Source organism: Chaetodon trifascialis, chromosome 9, assembly GCF_039877785.1.
Source record: "Chaetodon trifascialis isolate fChaTrf1 chromosome 9, fChaTrf1.hap1, whole genome shotgun sequence".
In the NCBI taxonomy this organism is placed as follows: domain Eukaryota; kingdom Metazoa; phylum Chordata; class Actinopteri; order Chaetodontiformes; family Chaetodontidae; genus Chaetodon; species Chaetodon trifascialis.
Genome location: NC_092064.1, coordinates 18,201,835 through 18,221,522, shown reverse-complemented (window position 1 = coordinate 18,221,522; position 19,688 = coordinate 18,201,835). Strand labels below are relative to the sequence as shown.

Below are 19,688 nucleotides of genomic sequence, written 5' to 3'. Positions count from 1 at the left end.
CAAACAAACAAACAAACAAACAAACAAACAAACACATAAATTGTACAATTTTGTTGATTTGAATGAAGGCAAAAATATGAGCACCCAAATGCAGGGTGAGAAGTGCTGCCTTCAAGGGCTTTCGTGAATATCAACATAATGAGGAAACGTCAACAAATGTGTGTGTACTCCTGTGACATAATGCATTTATAGAAAAGTGAAAAATATGTGGTACTTGATCGTTTTTTTTTTTTAAATAAAAACACATGGCATTTAAGTAGCAGTGGACAGTTAGAATGAGTGACAATGGGTAGACAAAGCCTTGTTGATATTTCTTAGGACTTTTGTTTAAAATAACATCTTAATTCTCTCGCTCTACATGTGCACCCCGGTGTGGTTAAACAACAAATCTCTCATTCAGTACTTATCACCCATTACTGTGGAATAACGACAATTGTGTGCACTTTCAAGTTTACGTGTAGAGATTTACGAGCGACCCTGAAGGCATCACGTCACTATGGTAACTGAACGCGGAGACTTCGCAACAGTCAGCGTGGGTAACCTCAGCGTTTGCTAAGATTAAATAGAGCTGCTTATCTTATTAAAAAAAATAAACGCAGACTTTTAAGACCAAACACACCATGGACACACTTGAAGACTTGGAGAGCTTTTTGAAGAATGTTGACAAAATAAGTGAGTAATATAGTTGTGATTCTTCTTAACGCTAGCTCATTGCTAACGTAGTAGCCAGTTAAAATAGCTATAGCCAAGGGGAGCAAAACTAATGTCTTTCGTTGACCAACTATACAGAAGGATTGTATGTGTTAACCTGCCACATAAGTAAGTTCCTAACCTTAGTGGCATTATTGACCACCATATTGATCAGCACATAGCTAGTAATGTTCCAGTGTTGTATATTAAACGTGCATTTTACAACATACAATATGGTGCGGTTAGATGTTAAACATGTCAATGACGACTGTAAACAGTACGATATGTCATTCATTCTTTTCAGGTGAGCTAGTGATGGATCTTCAATCTGCTGATGTCGAAGTAAAGGAAAAAGCAATGGAGAAAGCTGATTGCTATATTGCTGCCTTGGATGAACCCTGCTGGACAAAAGTCAACAAGACTACTATCAACACAAACCCGCCGCTGCAGCCTTCCTCGGTAAAGATATGCACGCAAAGTCACCCAAGCACAGTGGCACTCCTTCTGTCACTCTCTGTCTGCCTCAGTCATCCTCCCTCAGTCTTTCTCTTGCTCTCTCTTGCTGTGTCTGCCACTTCAACACAATAAACACACACACACACACACACACACACACACACACACACACACACACACACACACACACACACACACACACACACACACACACACACACGTATACACAACCAGCACCTTCGTACTGCGTTGTCTACCTTGTCCGTTTGTGTCATGTAAGAAGAGACAAGGTGTACATCACCTTTCAAGTAGTGACGAGGAGGGGGCATTATTTTAATCATTCTTTTTCTGTTTTACAGAGTCTGCAGAATGAAAGCCCAGGTGAGCATTTTGTTTGGTTGCACTGAATTGAAACATTGTCTAAGTAGACTTGTTCGTCCTCATTGCACAAGAAAGGTTTATATGAGCCAAGTAGAAATCAAACAAAATACAATATAAATATACTGTTGTATCATATTTTTAAGATAATCTAAGAACAAAGTGAAGAGCTTAAAAGATGTTGTCACATTTGTGAAACAAACGTAGCTATATGTGGTGAACCATTTTTTGTTGAATGATGCCTGCCTGAATAAACAGCTGTAAAGGTGCAGATGTTTCACTTGGGGTGTTAGCAGCTGTTGTGAATATTATCATGTAACCCAAGTCTTATGTCAGTCAGTCTTTTTGATCATGAGTATAACTTAGAGCCTATTCTGTTGAAAGATTTATTTCTGATTTGCCGTCCTACGCTACATTTGACTGTTTTTCATTATTCAGTAAGTTGATTTTTGCTGTTTTTGTGTGTCCTCATTGGAATTTCATGCAGACTTGACAATTTCTTGAGGCGCAGGGAGAGTTTTTATTCAGCTGCGCCTGTTTGGCAGGTTGGTGACTCACCATGTGCCATAGTAGGAAGAGAGATGCGGTAAAAGGTGTGTCCTTAGCATTACAGTGGCCTTCTGGAATTTATGTCTCAAAGGTGATCATGTTTTACACTGCCACATCTGCCACTTGCCTGCTCAGACCCGTTCAGATGCCCTATGTTTGGTGCTATTTTTGGAAATTTAGTTGGCAGACGTTTGATAAAGGTGTGAAGTGAACTCGCTCCCCTATCGAACTGTCAGTATGTCTTGGTGAGGAGGGCACTGCTACAAGGATATGAATGATTGGACATGTTCGATGTGTTTTTGTGGGCTTGTTTGTTTAGAGGCCTCTTAAGATTTGCAGTATTAGAAGAAGAATAGAAGAATTTTAGTATTGACTGTTTTGACTGTTTAGGCCACCAAGGCACTATACTACAGAAATACTTGTGTGTAAACATCGCACAAGGTTGGAGAGGTCTCACAAGTAGGAGCCAGCTCTAGGTTACCATGCAGTTCTATTTGTACATCTACATGCCTATCAGAGCTTAATGTTTCTTTTAGTGTTGCATCCATACGTAAAAGCTCATACTGCTTTTTTTTGATTATGTGTCTCTTGTATAGGTTATGTATCATTTAGTCGAGCCACTTGAATCTGGTTTTCCCCATAAAACAACTTTTCATCAAATCAACTCTTCTTTTCAGTTCTTTGTGGGTAAAACTCCTCAATAGTGATAAAGCTGCAAATGCTTGTGCCTTCTGCACCTCTGTGTGAGACCACCAATATTAAAGCTGACATGCACTCAATTCAATAAATGAGGAGGAAAAAGTAATTCTGTGCTTGAGGCTGAGGGGACAGCAAAACAGTTTTTAACTTACCCTACCTGATCTTGATTAGGTTTAGCATAAAAACTGCACTTCTAACACAGTGTCAGGTACAAATACATGCAGTACTACGAACCCAGCTGTTTTTTTATGACTCAGTGATTGATTGGCAAGGGAGATCTTAGAGTGAAAATTCAGATGCAACGTAAAGTATTGCTGAATGAAAGATATCTCTTCAGTCCTTCTCTGTTGTAGCACTCATGCTCAAAGGTTTTTCTTTTTTTTTGACCAGAGAGTTTCATGAAGATTATGGAGAGAGACGCTGAAGACAGGAGAGTAAAGAGGATTGCAAAAGAAAAAAAAGCGACGGGTGTGTGATTCCCTGTTCCTTAAAGATGCAGTTGAAAGTGAACAGTTTGCTGCTATGTTGAGCCAGCAATACGTCACTTTAAGTGTTGTACCATTGGTCTCACTGCAGCACTCAAAGACAAGGGGAATGAAGCTTATGCCCGAGAAGACTATGAAACTGCTGTGAAGTATTACAGTGACGGCTTGGCTGAACTACGGGACATGCTGCCATTGTACACCAACCGAGCACAGGTGAATGTTTTTCATCTTTTAAATGTTTTAAAATGAAAACACAAATGATGTTTTGTAGGGAAAGATATATAATTGAATCCAGTGAGTTGATCCTAGATTTAAGGCTTAAATGACAAATAATTCACAGAAGATGTTCCCTTGCGGAGCACCAGCATCTTGAAAGGCTGCTTTGTGGTATATTAATAACCAAACAGTCCTACACCACTAATAACCACTAGCCACATTTATTTTTTTGGCTGTTTTTGATGCCCAGTTACCACATTTCCAACATTTTCATCTATTTAGGCCTACATCAAGCTGGGAAAATACAAGGAGGCCATCAGTGACTGTGAATGGGCCCTGAAGGTAAGGCCTGGCTGGGAACTAGGGTTAATCAATTCTTCTGAGAGCTCATGGGAGATATGTTTAACAGGAAGATTCACTGTCCTGCACTGCACTCAGACAACAGTAAGAGATGCAGGATACACAATGAATGAATAGCAGTTATGAGTTTCTCCAAATTTGATAGTTGGTTTGGAGTTATGTTTGCTTTGGGTTGCTCAAGTCAAGTGCAAGTTGATAGTAAAAAGGCTAACTCTAGTTTTGTATGACAAATATGCGTTATGATGCGACCGTTTAAGTGATTTTCTGTAACACATACCAAGCTTTCTTGAGTTGAGTGCGTCTCTGAGGATCGGATTGAACTTTTCTCTCTTACTGTGGTAGTGTTACCAATGCAGACACATTAAATCACCATTATGTGGATGTGTTATACACTGTCATGATCATTTTCTCTGTATCAGTGTGATGAGAGGTGCATAAAGGCTTACCTACACATGGGAAAAGCTTATCTGGCCTTGAAGAAACATAATGAGGTGAGTGTAATCACCTCTCATTACATCTAATCACACCTGTGTGTGTGGTTTTTCTTTTACACATTGCTCTTGTATATAGATCATTACACTTTGCATGTCATCTAACTACAGCAAAACATAGATAATGAAGGTTGTATGCCTGGAAGAGAGAACTAATTTAATCAGATGTTAAAGTGGGTATAAGCATGTTGCATGCCTTGTCTCACAGCAATCTTGTGTATAATCTGTTTTATAGCTATTTCAATCCATTCATTGGAAAATATTTGCCTTATATTTTACATTGATACTTGCTAAAGATCTTTATTTAGCACAGTTATTGCAAGGTGCATCACATTTTTCTATATACTACACTCTTGTACTGAAGTACAAGAGTCTAAAGTAGTCTTTTGGGGTGGCCATATTGATATCTGTGTGTCTAAAAGAGACCAGTGAAGCATGTCATACAACCAGCAATGAATGTAATGATGACCTAATGATCCTTCTCTTTAATAGGCCAGAAACTCTTTTGAAAAGATGGTGGAAATTGAACCTGGGAGGGAGAAGATTGTGAAAGGTAGTGTTATTTTCTAGGAGGATTAATGTTAGGAGGGCATTAATGTATTTAAGTCTTTTTGTGAAAATTGCCCTCACTGGCTTAATGAATCATGTCTTTGTACTGAGATTTGGTTTCTATCTTTTTAATCTCCTTTGTTTTCTCCATGCAGGATACCTCACCCAGGTAGATTTGGAAGAGGAGAGAGAGAGTCAGGAGATGAATGCGATACAAAAGTTTGACAAGGGAGATGGCAAGGCCATAGCAGTGCCCCAGCTGCTGGAGAAGCTGTCAAGGCCTGGCCAGATGCCCTTCTACTACTGTGGAGGATTTGAGATTCTGTCACAAGCAGTTACTGACTGTGAGTGTTCTTTTAGGGCAAGCATTGCACAGTTATCTTTCTCCTTTAATCTCTGCGTGCCCACCATTGCCTCAATAACCTGCTTCACTGGTCCACTTACTTCCCATTCTATGGCTAAAATGTCTCTCAGGTCAGGAAGGTTAAGAAGACTTGAAGGAGAAAAAGAGTTTATACAGTACTTAAGTGCTCACAGCAAACATCTTAGACCATGGCATAAGGTGAAGCGGGGCTGCAAAAACAAATTGTTTCTTGTCTTGCTCCGTGACAATGGATGTGAGGGAAAAACTTTGTGCTGTCCATCACTGATTTCTCTTCATGCTCCGTTTGCTTGTCACAGTGAGCAAATTTCCAATATATTCTACAAAGGCACACTGAAAGAGCAAAACCTCAGTGCTGCCTGGGGAGCCACTGTGCAGAGGATAGCTGTAATTTCCGTAACACAATGTAACGCGATAAGATCACACTTAAACAGCTGCCGATTGAAATGATCAAATCAATGATAAATTGTTTCTATTTTGCAATGCCCGTGAGTGAAATGAGTCAAACCTCCAGTGTTGCTATGATCTCAATTAGCACAATCAGACTTTCCCTTGGTGTATAAATGACAATGTAATTTGGTTGCTGAACTGCTGAGTGGGCTGTTCCAAGTCAGCGGTGTCAGCTGTTCAGTCAGTTAACTGATGTTAAAATGAATCCAGAACTTTCAAAGTAAAATGACTAATATTAAGGTGATAGAATTTGGTGTAGGGTTGTGTTGGCAATGTTAGTTGTATTTGGTGTTGAGAGCAGATATAGAGGGTGGTTATTATGGGATGACAGCAAACACTGTTAAGCCTTCTGCACCTGTCTTGGGTACAATTTAATGAAACACCTGTGATAGCAGGTGTCTATTCCATAACCTCAGTGGATACCTGCACTCAACCCTGTCAGATTTAGAGTAGGTAGCTCGTGAATGGTGGTGCCTGTCTGTTGGCTTTGTAGATTTATGACAGCCTAGCCTGAGGTCCTCTAGATGGACAGGAGGCCCTGGAACATACCAGGGATTGTCAATGCTTATATATATTTCAGGACAAGAGTGACTTGTTGTCAGGGGATTCAGAATTTCTAGCAGCGTTCCCTGATGAAGAAGAAAAGAGTTCATAGAAACTGACAAAGAGCATTGGTCCACACTACAACTGTTCATAAAAGTACCACTAAAAGGAAGAGACAACAAATCCCATATTGCAACATGATGGGACAGATCATATCTAATTGCTTTTCCTGAGTTGTCACACAGTTGCTTCAGATGGTTTATAGATTAATTGAGCCAAACAGGCAGGATGGAGCATGCTCTTACAGGCCTGATTTCTTCTCAGCATGCAAAACAGAACTGTGATCTTGTGCTTCAAAACAGGAAATTTGTCAGCAACAAGATGTTTCATTGCATACACCCATTTGACAATGATGGCATCAGGTTGAAAAGGTAACTGATATTTCAAGTCCTGTATTGTATGAAAAGGGGCCATTGTAGACGGGCAGCAGTTGCTCTTCTCCAAGTTGTTCACGCCTCCTGTGTCAGTGATATTTTTGTAAATGTTTTTGACCCAAGAAATGACTTTGAAACTCTAACACCTCTAATAAAACTTTTTTAGCTACTGCCAAAAGGCAGAAATTTCATCTTTTATACAACATCCTTGCAGCGCAATTCATCATGGTCACTGGCCTTCTCGGGAGTGTTTATTTTGTTGTATTTTTGCAAAAAAAAATAAGCTGTTATTCTTACATTGTGGATCCCATTGCTGCTCCCACATAGGCCTTGTATAACTTCAGGTACTTTGACCACACAGCTAAGGCTGGTGGGATTTATGGATTGAAGCTCAAAAGATGTCAGTAAACCATACAGATATTTAAAAAAAAAAAAAAAATCCACATCATGGTGAAATGCTAAGTTTTTGTTTTAAGCTGTATTCACTATTTGTAGTACACGCTATTCTTCTGCACTGACTGCCCACTGTGGAATGGCAAACATTTCTTATCCAATTTCTCTTTTTTCTTCATTCAGATGAATAAAAGTGTACTGTCAAGTGATATAATGCCTGTCTCACAGTGCCATTCAATGGAAAAGGGCAAAACTTACATAACTCACAACTGAAAGGATCTCAGCAGGGCTGACATTACAAGCTCCCCCCTCCCAAAAGTACCCTCTCACTGCTTTGCTCTACTTTCTGTATACTGCAACTCACTATTAGTGGAAAATATATCATTGCTCACTGTACCTTACTCTCTCGACATATTTTATTTATCATTTCCTCTTGTGCCCTTGTCTGTAAACCAGTGAATAATACAAGCTAAACGGAAAGACAGAGGTGTTGCGTTTCTCTAAAACCTTGAGCCTACTTGGTGATGATATATAGTTTTTTGTCTTCTTACACTGTCTACTGTTCTCCTCTAACAGGTACAGGCCAGACCCTTTTCAGACTGAACAATGGCTTCAGTATCATCAGCAGCAATGACATGGTTAGGAGGTAAGGAGACCAGAGGGAGAGGTAGCTGTCAGCTCTCTGTGGTGCTTTGACAGATGGACCCAGAGACAGGGGCATACAGAGACAATGATGGCCTAAACTAGAGAGATCATTCTCTCCTCTCCCTCTTTCTCTCTTGTTTGTGTGATAACCCAAAGTCGAAAAGATGATCACACTGAAGATTGAGATGAGCACTGAAATGAGCAAAGGCCCTGTGTTTTGTCACAGAAAGAGGGGTTTTGCACAAGATACAAATTATGAGTCCTGCATGTCAGATCAGTGAGGTTATTATTAACTTGTCACGTACTTCCCTTGTTGTCCATTGTCAGCGCTGTCATTATCAAAGTCAGAACACAGTGTCTGGAAAGTGGAGAGTGCAGTGAAATGGCAGTCTGAGCTTGATGAAAATAGCCAAAAAGGTTACTGCTGTGAGCCAGACACAACCAATTGAAATCTGTGTGAGCCTCGTAGAATGCCTGTGCATTGTTGCATGCCCTGATCACAATCTGAAGGGGCACTCCTGAGTTCATGTGCTGTTGGCCTCGTCTGGAAAAAAAGAAGTAATGCAAGAATCAAGGTGCTCCTTGGTATTGAGCCTACAGGCTTCAAAAAAAGTGGAAAAAATGAAACATTCTTAAATCAGGCTCTAAACTTCAGCCAACAAGCAGCAGCACATACAAGCTTCTTTAGGGCTTTTTCATGCTTATTGCATGCGTTCTTCGTGGCGCAGCACTAAAATATACATCTTCAATCATTGGTTTTAATGGTAGCAGAGTGCCCTTTGGTACAGAGCCGTGCTGCTACAGCAAGATTGCTGAGTTGTTTAATATTTGGCCATAAAGTAACCATTGGATTTTATTTCCATCCTTTGTTGTGCTGAGATACATTTTTTATTGGAAGACTTTCATGTAAATAACATTTTTCATTATTTGACAATGATATTTCAATTTACTTTGCAATTATGTCCATTAGAAGAGAACCCAGCCGAGACGACTGACTTTATTTTCTCCACAGCTGCCTGTTGCAGAAAACAAAAGATCCAGACAGCCAGGAGTTGTGTGTGTCTGTTCTGAGATTATGGAGGGCTATTTGTTGTGGGAATGGTATGTAAATAATTGAATTACTACTTTATTTTCTGATCTTTGTCCATGTAGCAATTTGCATTCGCTGAGTTAGTGGGAAATAGAGGATAAAATTAAATGATTGAAATACTTATTCTCTATTATGGCATTGTGTCATTACTGTATTACTCTGTTGTCAGCTTTTATCTGTCTTTTTTACACGGTTATTCACATTTTGTGTATATTAATACCATATGAGCAACAAAGCATATCCCCAGTATCAACACAAGTAGCAGCTTGAGGTGCATGTAATTATAATTGTCCAGTGAACTCTTTTGAATTCCTTTTGCTTTCAGATGAAAACCAGAAAATGCTGATGACCTGCCCAGTCAGCAGAAAGTCCATTGTTGATTTGCTAACATCAGAGCATGTTGCAATACAGAAAGGATGCCTAGCACTACTATTTTTGTACTCACAAGATCCGTATGGCAGACATTTGGCCATTGACAACTTGAATGTGCACAAGTAAGACATTTCTTTTGTATTGTCACCAGATGCAATGACTGAGAGCAAACTTATTGTTTGTTCTAACCAAATTATGATAAGGCTTTTTCGTTTACCCATTCAGAGCAGGTGATGAAATGATTTTGCATTCCACATTGGCCCTCTTAATGAAATCCGTGAACTGACTTGAGCCCTGAGCCCTATGTTTGTGATTGTCTCTCCAATTGCCACATCCATTTAATGAGATTTCAAGAAATGTGGTATATCATTGCTCTTGGACATAGTTTTAAAAATTACTGTGAGTGCCCCAAGTGATTTCTTATTATCTTTAGGTCAGATAATATCTCAGCTGTAGCTGATTGGGTTTTCAGAAAACTAGGAAGAATGAGTAATAGTGTTGCTCTATTTTAGGATTGTTTCCGAAGATTATTGGTCAAAAGGTGGACGCCATCATTATCAGGGTATAAAATATTTGCTGATATCTGGATGACATTCATTAAGAACATGTCATTTAACAAACTTGCTGATTCTCCTTTTCTCTCTATTTCTCTCCCTCTTCCTTCCCCCTCTTTTCTTTATCTCACTCTCCTCTTAATTTGGATCTTAGGTTAGTGAAGAACCTCATGGGGAGTATCTCAAAGCCGCAGCAGCAGGAGAACACAGCAGTCAACATTCTGAAGAACTTTACAACAGAAAACAAGTATTACTGATACACAGCCCAACAAAAACACACCCAGGAAAATTATTAATTTTATTTATGGACACTGCAGAGTTCAGAATATGACAGACAAGACCGCATGTCTATTATCCTCCCGTACATCTTATCCATATAGATTAAAAGCATTTTAAAATCCATAGCCACACCATGTCAGGTAGGGTCCCCTGAGAAATGGAAAGTGTGGCGTCTTTAATAATTCAACATGTGCTGTCCAAGTGTTAATGTCACTTGAAGGCAAAAGGCTGTTCTTAACCTGTTTCCCTCTCTGATGACTCATGAAAATAGACATGAAAGGACAGCCCAGGCTCTCGAACACAGCAGGAAATAAGTCGAGGTGTCAAGCAGTGAAATGGGGAGATCAATTTTCCTTGTCTGTAGCTCAAAGCGAGTTACTCAACAAAAATGTGTTTTATCCCAGAGAAGCTTTCGCTTAACCGTTAAAGCTCAGCTGGGTCAATATTGGCTTTCATGGATTTTTTTGGTTTGGAATAAAAGTGAATACACAACCGGTCCACGGTCCAAATTGATTCCAAGTCTTTCAAATCTTACCCGGTAAGACATTTGATTGATTGAGAAAAGTATTCAGATACTTTACTGAAGTAAAAGTGCTACTACCACACTGTGAAAATACTCCTTTACAGTAAAAGTCCTTCATTCAAATCCTCTTAAAAGTCATGAGCTAAGGAAATAATGCCCTGTTTTCAGCCCTGTGACCATTTTCCAGCTAATCCAAGAGGGTCTTTAAATAGTTTATATTTCCCATAAAGAAACACTTAATCCTTTAGTTTATCACAATCATTAAAAATGACCACATTTGGAGATACATGGTTGTCAGAAGCTGTCAGACAAGTGTAGTGGAGTAAAAGTACAATATTTGCATCTCTGAAGTAACGGAGTAGAAGTATTAAGGTCTATAAAATGGAAATACTCATGTAAAGCACAAGTATCTTGACTTTGTATTTAATTAGAGTACTAGAGTCTTTCATGCACAGTAGAAATGTTTTCATGTTTTCTTCCAGATTTTGCGTTCACTTAAGGGATGTGTTGACAGACTCTGTCATTATGCCATTTTCCACAATACTGGTAAGATATGTAGATACAGAGTTTCATAATATATAAAGTATGCACTGAATATGTACGTGTGTGTGCCTGGACAGATGTACACATCTGTGTGCTTCATTTTTCAGAGAAATATCAGCACGTCCAATCAGCATGTCCTTCCATCACTTATATCAGCTGTTGGTGGTCTGGCTCGAGATGACATCATCCGTCACAATTTTGCTCACGATCCAGAATGTTGGAGGGCCTTTCTGGTTGCCATTGTTAGTGTCATTATCAGACTGGTCTGTTTGCACAGAAAACCACAGATCACTTCTTCACTGAGTTGCATTCAGATTCCACAACACTTAGTAATACTGCCATGTAGTGAGTGACCTTAATTAGACATTAGAAATATAGTCTGTGTCGGCTGTTATCAAAATGTTTTTCTGGGTTTAAACTCATTATGTGCATTTGATTCAGTGTAGACTGTCATTGCAGAAACAATGCCGGGCATGTGAATGCACAGAGATCCTTTACCTTATGCTCGGTTTGATCATCAACCTTTCAACTATCACTTCTCCAGTCATTCAGGTAAGACAAATGATGTTTGATATTTACTGTGAATTCACGCAACACCACTGAAATTCATTAGAGAGGAATTTAGTCCAGAAATTAAAAGCTAGTGGACAAAGGAAAAGAGGGAGCATTTGTGTGAACCATGATGTGTGACCTAATCGGTCACCTAATCAGAGGTGAAATGTATGTGAAAATTGGTTTAGTCACTTGTCTGTCTCCTTTTTTGTAGGAGCATGCTGTTTTACTCTGTGATTGCTGTATGGGCCTGCTGAGGGACGGTGATGGAGGCGTCATAACTGTGAGCAAACCTTACTTTAGCACTACACTGCAGTACCGAGGAGAGTTGGAAAAAGATTCATATAGTAGGAGTAGGAACCCTTATACATCATATATGTAGTTGCTTTACTGTGTCATAACTTCTATTAGGTTTGACTAATACAGTGTTGGACGCTTGTGGAAAACTTTTACTTGTTTGTTTTCCAAACTTGTGCACATCCTACAAAGCACAAAACCAACCAACTAGATGAAAATAAAAGACGTTTGTCTTGAGTAATGGCCCTCATCTAAGGCTTGTGAGCTCACTGGCAATGTGCCCCAAAAGGTGGTAACAGCAATCCACAGTGTTCAGAGGAACGTGTATATGTGTCATTGTAGTTGATTAAAACTCCAGCTCCAGGTGCTTTTGTCTGTGCTAATGGCTGTTATTGCAATTTCACACTGTCTATGCAATGCCCTCAGAGTCCTACACTACAACCATCTGTCTCTTCACTCTGTTTTAAGGCTCACTCACTTGCTGCCTGGCATTATTTCTTCCGTGTTGACACCCTTATTCTTAGTTTCCTCAATATTTGTTCACTGTTCTTGTTTTTTCTTGTCTTGACTTCACCTGGCTTCTTTTCTCTTTAATGCATCATAATGATTATGGCAAAGCCCTTAAGCCCCAATCCATAGTGTCCCCATCGGCCCAATTATCGCTACTGTGTTTTTTTATATACATGAAAAAAAGAGTTATATACGTTTAGGTTTCGCTTTCTTGAGAGGAGGTGTGAAAGGAGCATGTGTGCGTGAGTGAGCCAAGGAGTGAAACTACTCACTGTGTCTATGCTATTCACTTCCATTGTGCTCACTTTGAGAGAAAAAGTCACCCTTGTAACATTTTAATATTCTTCAAAGACTTTTAAAGCGTCATTAATCAATTTCTGGTCACTAGGGAGCAGAAGCACAGCAGAACATGATGTTAGACGCACACCCTGACATACAGTGTTATTGCTGTAAATGTTTTATCAAATATAACAGACATGAAGCATCATTATCGTATCCTTGGAGCTGTGTTTCTGGCCACCTGACAAATGTCAATCCAGTATTCAGTGGTTCTTTAGCCATGATTTGGTCTCCACCGACTGCTGTGAAAAATATCTCGGTCTTTGTCTGCCTTCACTGGGATGTGGGGAGACAGTGTGCAGAAATGACTGCTTTCTGCTGCTGTGAATGTGTTTGATGAGAGCAGTGATACTCGACTGAATGCTGCATTATTTAAAATGGAAGTTGATCTTTTATCAACACCTCATCAAATAGATGTTTTTGTTATTATAAATTATTCAGTCAAATGACTAATTTGTGCTCTTGACTTACAAGTAATTCTCACAAATGACTCATTTGTACACTAAATATACTTGTTGTCATCTTTATTGAATAATTCATAGCCTCAAATGACTTTTTTTGTGCCCTCAAATTGCTCCGTGCAGTGATAACGTGTGATTCAGCAGATCCAGCCTCCGAGAGAAAGCAAGCACCCTCGTGTGTGACCTTTTTCTAATTCACATGTGCTCCTCTTCTTATGCTTGTTCTTCGCATCTTTCCTTTTTATTTTCCTGTCCTTTAAAGTGTCACAATAATTTCATGTTCACTCAAACATGTTTTGAGGCAATTCTCTCACTGTCTTTGCAATGGACCTTTTGTACTTAATTGGTGGAAAAACACTCCTTAACACCTACTGATCCTTGTTCCAGCCACACTTCCTCATTTGCTTTGTTACCTGTAGTCCTCCCTGCTAGCTTTCTTTCTCCCGTGTTTCTATGCTTTGTCTTCCCATCTATCTGTCTTTTTCCTAGTTTTATTATCTTCTATTATCTCCTTTTCTAATACCAACATTCTTCTTTGTCCTCCAGAGAGCCGCAGGTGTGCTGAGCACTGTCCTCCCTCAGTCTTCTGAAGCCATTCAGCATGCTATTCAGGGGGATGTGGTCCGGACCATGCGCTGGCTGCTAAAGGTGCATGACCATACATGTTTCTGTGAATACACCGACATATATTTGTATCCTGTGGATTGAAATTGTATTTCCCAACCTTCTTTTATTAGATTATCTATGCTTTAAATATTGACATGGTTAAAGAAAACATGCCATTTGTAATGCAGAATACTGAAAAATTGTATGTCCTAGTTTCTTTCCAAGGCCTGAGTACGTTGGCTGTGAGAGACATGCGTGTGGTGCATTCATGTGCTGGTGTGAAGCTTCAGATATCCGAACCTTGAACTAAATCAACAAACAAAGAACACAACAACAACAACAACAGAGAGCTCATGCTTACTGTACATATATTATACCCTTAAACAATCACAATGATACTCTTCAGATGTGTACTAATTAGTTATTCGTCATACTTTGTGTGAACTTAGAAACATACTTATGTGAACTTAGAAACATACTTATTTTTGTGTCTGCCACCCAGGGAACAGGGGAGACTGCCACTAAGTATGCCATTAAGACTCTGACAGTGTGCACCGCTGCCAGTCACTTGGCACGCGAGGAGCTGCTGAAGTCTGATAAAAGTGAGAAATGATTGACATGTCAGCATTACTTTTGCAAGCTCTTTCATTAGTTCATGAATAATATTACAGTTTGACCTAATAAGCAAATGAAGTGTGTGTACATGTCTGTGTACTTGTATGTGTTTGTATATATGTGTCGACATTCATACTGTATGCATAGTGTTTGTGTGAGTGCTTTGTTTGTAAATTGTCATGCCATAACGTGTTTGTTAACGCATTTTAAAGTGCCATACCCTTATATTTGCTATTCATGTATCGTTCTGCACAGAACTGTCTATTTTGCGTCATTTGCTGGGTTCCAGCTGTGATGAGATGGTGTCAGGAAATGCAGCCTTGTGCTTGGCCCACTGCCTTGAGTTAGAGGGAATTGCCAGCAACCTGCTGGGCACTGATATTGTGCTGCTGCTACTGCGCCACGCTGCAGGGAACGCTAAGAGGACAGCTGTGCAGCAAAATGCGGCGATTGCTCTTGGGAAGCTGTGTCGATCTGAGCCCAGGTGCCCTTTCACCTCACTCTGTAAACCACATGCTGGTGATTACCTGTAGAAACTATCCTGAAGGAGCGCTGATGGACCAGATGAAATGCTACACTGATAATGAGCTATGTGATGTTTTGGCTCTAAAGACGTTGGTCACACATGAGGCAGATTTATGACTGACATGAAATATTCAAATATTTGTCCATCATATTTGTATTTGCAACTCACTCAACTGCACTCAAAATCAGTATTCAAATATTGTTTATGATACATATTTTATTTAGCTTGTATCATCAGATAGCCAGCAGCAGACTGAGCCATGTGTTCATTGTCCTGAATGCATTTTTAGATTGTGTCCCTCACAGTCCAAAAAGAGGGAGAGAAAGAAATGGAGCTATTTTCCTGTCAAAACTTAAACAAACGAACATGTTTAAAAAATGTCCCACAATTCACTTACAAGCAAATACCTATCAAACAAATACAAAGCACATTTCTGATATATCCTGCTTTGGAAAAAATACATACTTACAACTACAAAAAAAAAAATCAATCCTATAAAGGCAAAAAAAAAAAAAAACCCCTCAAAAAAACCCCCAACATCTTTATGCCATGATTTTGCTGAGATTCTCTCATAAATGTCCTGAGTAATTCACCCTCCACGACAGCAGGTGGCACTGAGAGTCACTGCTTTTAGTTAATTAGTTAGCTGGTTAGTTATGAGGTTGTGGTTACTGTAGTATGATTTATCGCGCTCCATGTGCTTGGCCCTGCCATTGCATTATATCATTATGTTCAAATGTCAGGTCGAGCGCTGCTTCTGTGTTTTATATTATATTGCGCTCCTTCCCCATTATTGATACACAGCAAACAGTGATAATCTGTAGATTCATTAAAAATAAACCATTTATATTTGTGCTATTGCTCCCTCATAATGTATTATGTGAATTGAAATCCACTTACCGTATTACACTTTCTTGGTCCCCAGCATGATCTAAAGCCTTGACTTAGTTTCCCACATGCGTTATAATAGTTGATTATATCTATGCTGCCTCTGCCAGCCCATACCTTAATCAAAGCTGATCCATGATCTGTGCTTATAACTCATTCCAGTTTTATATGAAGATTGCAACTCCTCCACCTTTGCCAGATTCCCTGTTTCTTCTAACCGTATCATACCTCCTTATAATAAATCCCAACTGTGGTTTCTGCTGTTGTGGAGGACTAATTACTCCCCAGCACAGACACCCTGTTTCTTCGGCATGATGCATTAGAAATATGTTGTGTATTTGTTTGATTGGCATGTAGTCTGCTAATGGTATTTTGTGTTTGCAAACCACGCCAGGTTTGTTCGTGAAATGCATGGTGTTCATGAAACGTGTTTTGTTTGTTAAGTTTTGGCAGGAAATTAGCTCCATAGAAAAAAAATGGGGAAAAAGAGAGAGAGACACAGAGACACAGTTTTGACTTCATGATATCTGTCTCAGGTTTGTTCTGGTCGTAGTTGTTTTTCATAATGTTTAATTAAGTGTTAGCACATTTAGTCAAACACCATTACTGTCTGTTGGATATATTTTAGGTCTACACTGATTACTTTCTATCAGTATCCATTAATCTGTCAACTATTTCCTGGGGGATCCAAAATAAAAATTGAAGTGATCACCCCTTTGTTCCTATGCTCTCAGCTGACATGAATACAATCACTGATCAACAATGATATTTCTTTGCTGATACTGATGTGCTGATCTTTAGTTTCTAAGAAAAAGTGTAGTTTCAGGTGAATGCCAACCCACTGAACGCACTGTCACTGTGTTTTCTTTTATTAAACTTTTTTTCTTCTCCATTTCCAGACATATCAGCAAACTTCGAGAACTACACGGCCTTGAGATTCTGCACTCCTGTATAAAGCTCATCACATGAACCCATTAATCCATGACAGTACCACATTTTCTAAGCTCCGTGCTTGTCATCAGTCTTGTTGACTCTCCTGTATTGTTTTAGGCGTAGACCCCTCAAAACCCATCGTAGAAAACAAAGATTCACCAAAAGAACTATCATCATATATTTGTTCAGTGTTTTTTTTTTTTTTAAGAAAGCGATAATAATTAAAGATTGGTTTCATTTGAAGATGATTCTGCTCCTAAGAACTTAATCCACATAAACACGGTCATAAATTTTGGCTTGTTGGCTGTCCTTTTTTTTCATACCTATGTGAATTTATATGGTTAATTACCATGAATAAGTGTGGATGGGGGTGCAAGTGCAGTCAGTCTTACCATCTGTATGTTTCTGTTAGTACATTAAAATATCATTCATATTTTATAACAAACAAAGCAAACATGTGACAGAATACACTGCGTCAACAAACAGGCACCCAGTGTGAAGCTGACTTGGTGCAGTGTTACAGACTGTAACTGATACAGATCAGGCAGCATGAACATACTGATGGTATTATTATGGATTAGAACAATGTGTCCCTGTGATTTAAGACTTTGCATAGAGATTTAAACCTCATTCATTTGTCTCTGTCCTATTTAACAAGAAGTGTGTTAAATGCAAATTATGTCGCATACTGCTTGTTTAACAGCTAGTTTTACATACCCCTATGTGAACATAATAACAGGTTCAGATGAATTGTGTGTCTTAAAGCGTCATTTAACTCTGTGCTGGTTTTATTTTTTTGGTTCTTTAAAACTGTAGTCGGTTTGTTTATTTTTTTTTTAACTTAATTTCCAGAAAGGTGCGGCTGAGTGCTGCGTATATTGCTGCTAAAAAAAAACAACTACTTTTTCATCCATGTTTGGATTCCCTGGATGGCAGTACTGGAGGGACAAATCATCTCAAAATAAACACATTTGTGATTTAAAGTTTACAGTCAGACTGAGTTCGGGGTGTGCCAGAACTGCATGTCTTTGAAATATGAGGATTACTTGTAAACTCAGAGAAAAAGGCTGGGCCCGGGAATTTATTATGGGACTTTTATTGCTTTATGACAACAGCGCTATCCGCTGTACCACAGCACTGCTCTTGCTACTTGATTTTGAGTCCAACTGCTATAAGAAGGTCAGAGCTGTAACTCTGCTAGCATAATGTCTGCACACCCACAGTGATGACGTGTACAGTTGCAATGGAAAAGTAAAGAAAAAAGTGACACTATATTGTGAAAAATCGAATAGTGTAGTAGAGGCTGTGCTTCTAGACGAGTGTGTGTGGGTATGTGCAAACCTGTGATTGGATAGCCTTGTGGAAAAGGCTAGCTTTAAAAAATATTGGTAACATGCGACGCCGTTACGACACCTTAGGAGAGAAGAAAAAGACAGGAGTTTTTTTTTAGCCATGTTACTCAAATGACTGTAGTGGTGGCAAGGTTGGTCACTCGGTACACCACTTTGGTTTTGACATTCATGGTCCCCAAAGGGAGGGAGCCTATGGCTTTTGACAGTCCCCAGACTTCTTCTTTAAGTGTCGTCTTTGGTAAAATATAACAAATATTGCAGGGACTGGCATTGGAATTTCCCATAGAAATCCACTGATCCCTGACTTTTCATCTAGCGCCACCAGCAGGTCAGAGTTTTCATTCATCCGGTGAAATAAATCTAGAAATCTACTGGATGAACAGACACACATGCAAAAAATGACATTCATTGTCCCTAGACAAAGAATCCAATTGGCTGTGGAGCCAAATTCCTGCAAAGCTAATGACATTCCCATCAGCCTCAACTATACTTTGTGTTTAAGTAGCTAAGTAGCAAATGTTAGCATGCTAACAGGCTAGAGAAAGAAAGCATTGCCATTGTGAGCATGTCTTACCAAAGCATTTACTATCTCACAGAGCCACTAGCCTGACTGTAGACTGTTGTTTTGTGCTGGTTCACTTTTTAGAAATTAAAGTATGGAAGTACATATTTACATTGTATTTACATCCTCGTACTTTTAAACACACAGGCACAAAGGAAAGAAAAAAGGTATTTTGTAGCAACTCAGTCTAAGAAGAGGTAAATCTGTGGTTCATCATGTAAAGTTTCCTTTCCTGGAATCACTGAGATAAAGGGAAGGTGAGAGGGTTTATTCATATCATAGCTGCAGCATGTATACAGTAGATACATGAAATACAATTGACCCTAAATAAAACTGAGATGTAATTTCTAATATTGACTATTCATAGCAACTTTTGCACCTGTTGGCTACATGGTGCCTGCAGTGACTGTAAAAGGAACTGAGAAATCCAATCCATGTATAAATGATCTGCAGAGGACAAAAGCTCCCTGTAAGGGATGACACCATCTGCATTGGTCTGCAAACAACGGATGCCGTCTGCTCACTTGGATTAAACAGTAATAAGGACAGTTATTCAGTGGGGTTTGAGTAATTGTAAACAAGGCTGAACAGAAATGAGGAGGCTTTGTTTCACACTTGGATTTTTCCTGCTTATAGGTATGTACTTATTTTTTATTGATTTATAAGTGCAGTGCAGTAGATACTTCCATGATGATCCGGCTCATTTGTGCCACTCCTGGTAAATATTGGACATAAATGAATACATCATTTTTTGAATTGTGAATTTATGAGAGACACAACCTTGATGATAAATGTTGCAAAGGTTTATCTACAAACAGTGACACAAATTTGGAGCATGAGCATTGAGCATGAGATTTTTCTGGATTCCCTTTTGTTTCAGGTGAAAATATAAATTTAAATTGCTTGGGATTGCCATTGTTTAAAGAAAAGCATGCAAAAACATTTTAATAATCCAGTATTTTCTAT

General features: G+C 39.1%; 1 protein-coding gene across 1 annotated transcript; it reads left to right on the top strand.

Moving 5' to 3' along the window:
• The first annotated feature begins 488 nt into the window (after positions 1 to 488).
• Positions 489 to 17,102, top strand: ttc12 (tetratricopeptide repeat domain 12). Its single transcript, XM_070970837.1, has 21 exons — positions 489 to 672; positions 995 to 1,149; positions 1,506 to 1,527; positions 3,163 to 3,240; positions 3,349 to 3,470; positions 3,756 to 3,815; positions 4,253 to 4,324; positions 4,817 to 4,877; positions 5,029 to 5,217; positions 7,652 to 7,721; positions 8,733 to 8,821; positions 9,136 to 9,304; positions 9,891 to 9,983; positions 11,021 to 11,084; positions 11,189 to 11,323; positions 11,541 to 11,633; positions 11,848 to 11,916; positions 13,787 to 13,888; positions 14,349 to 14,448; positions 14,717 to 14,945; positions 16,775 to 17,102. The coding sequence occupies exons 1-21, from the start codon at positions 621 to 623 to the stop codon at positions 16,842 to 16,844; spliced, it is 2,094 nt and encodes a 697-aa protein (XP_070826938.1). The 5' UTR covers positions 489 to 620; the 3' UTR covers positions 16,845 to 17,102.
• Positions 17,103 to 19,688: the final 2,586 nt, after the last annotated feature.

What these genes read in the sequence shown, in the direction of transcription:
- ttc12 (XM_070970837.1), top strand. Translation starts at nt 621, where the DNA reads ATGGACACACTTGAAGACTTGGAGAGCTTTTTGAAGAATGTTGACAAA. An exon ending in GTCACAAGCAGTTACTGACT is followed by an intron (nt 5,218 to 7,651) that starts GTGAGTGTTCTT and finishes CTCCTCTAACAG; the next exon opens with GTACAGGCCAGACCCTTTTC. An exon ending in GTGATGGAGGCGTCATAACT is followed by an intron (nt 11,917 to 13,786) that starts GTGAGCAAACCT and finishes TTTGTCCTCCAG; the next exon opens with AGAGCCGCAGGTGTGCTGAG.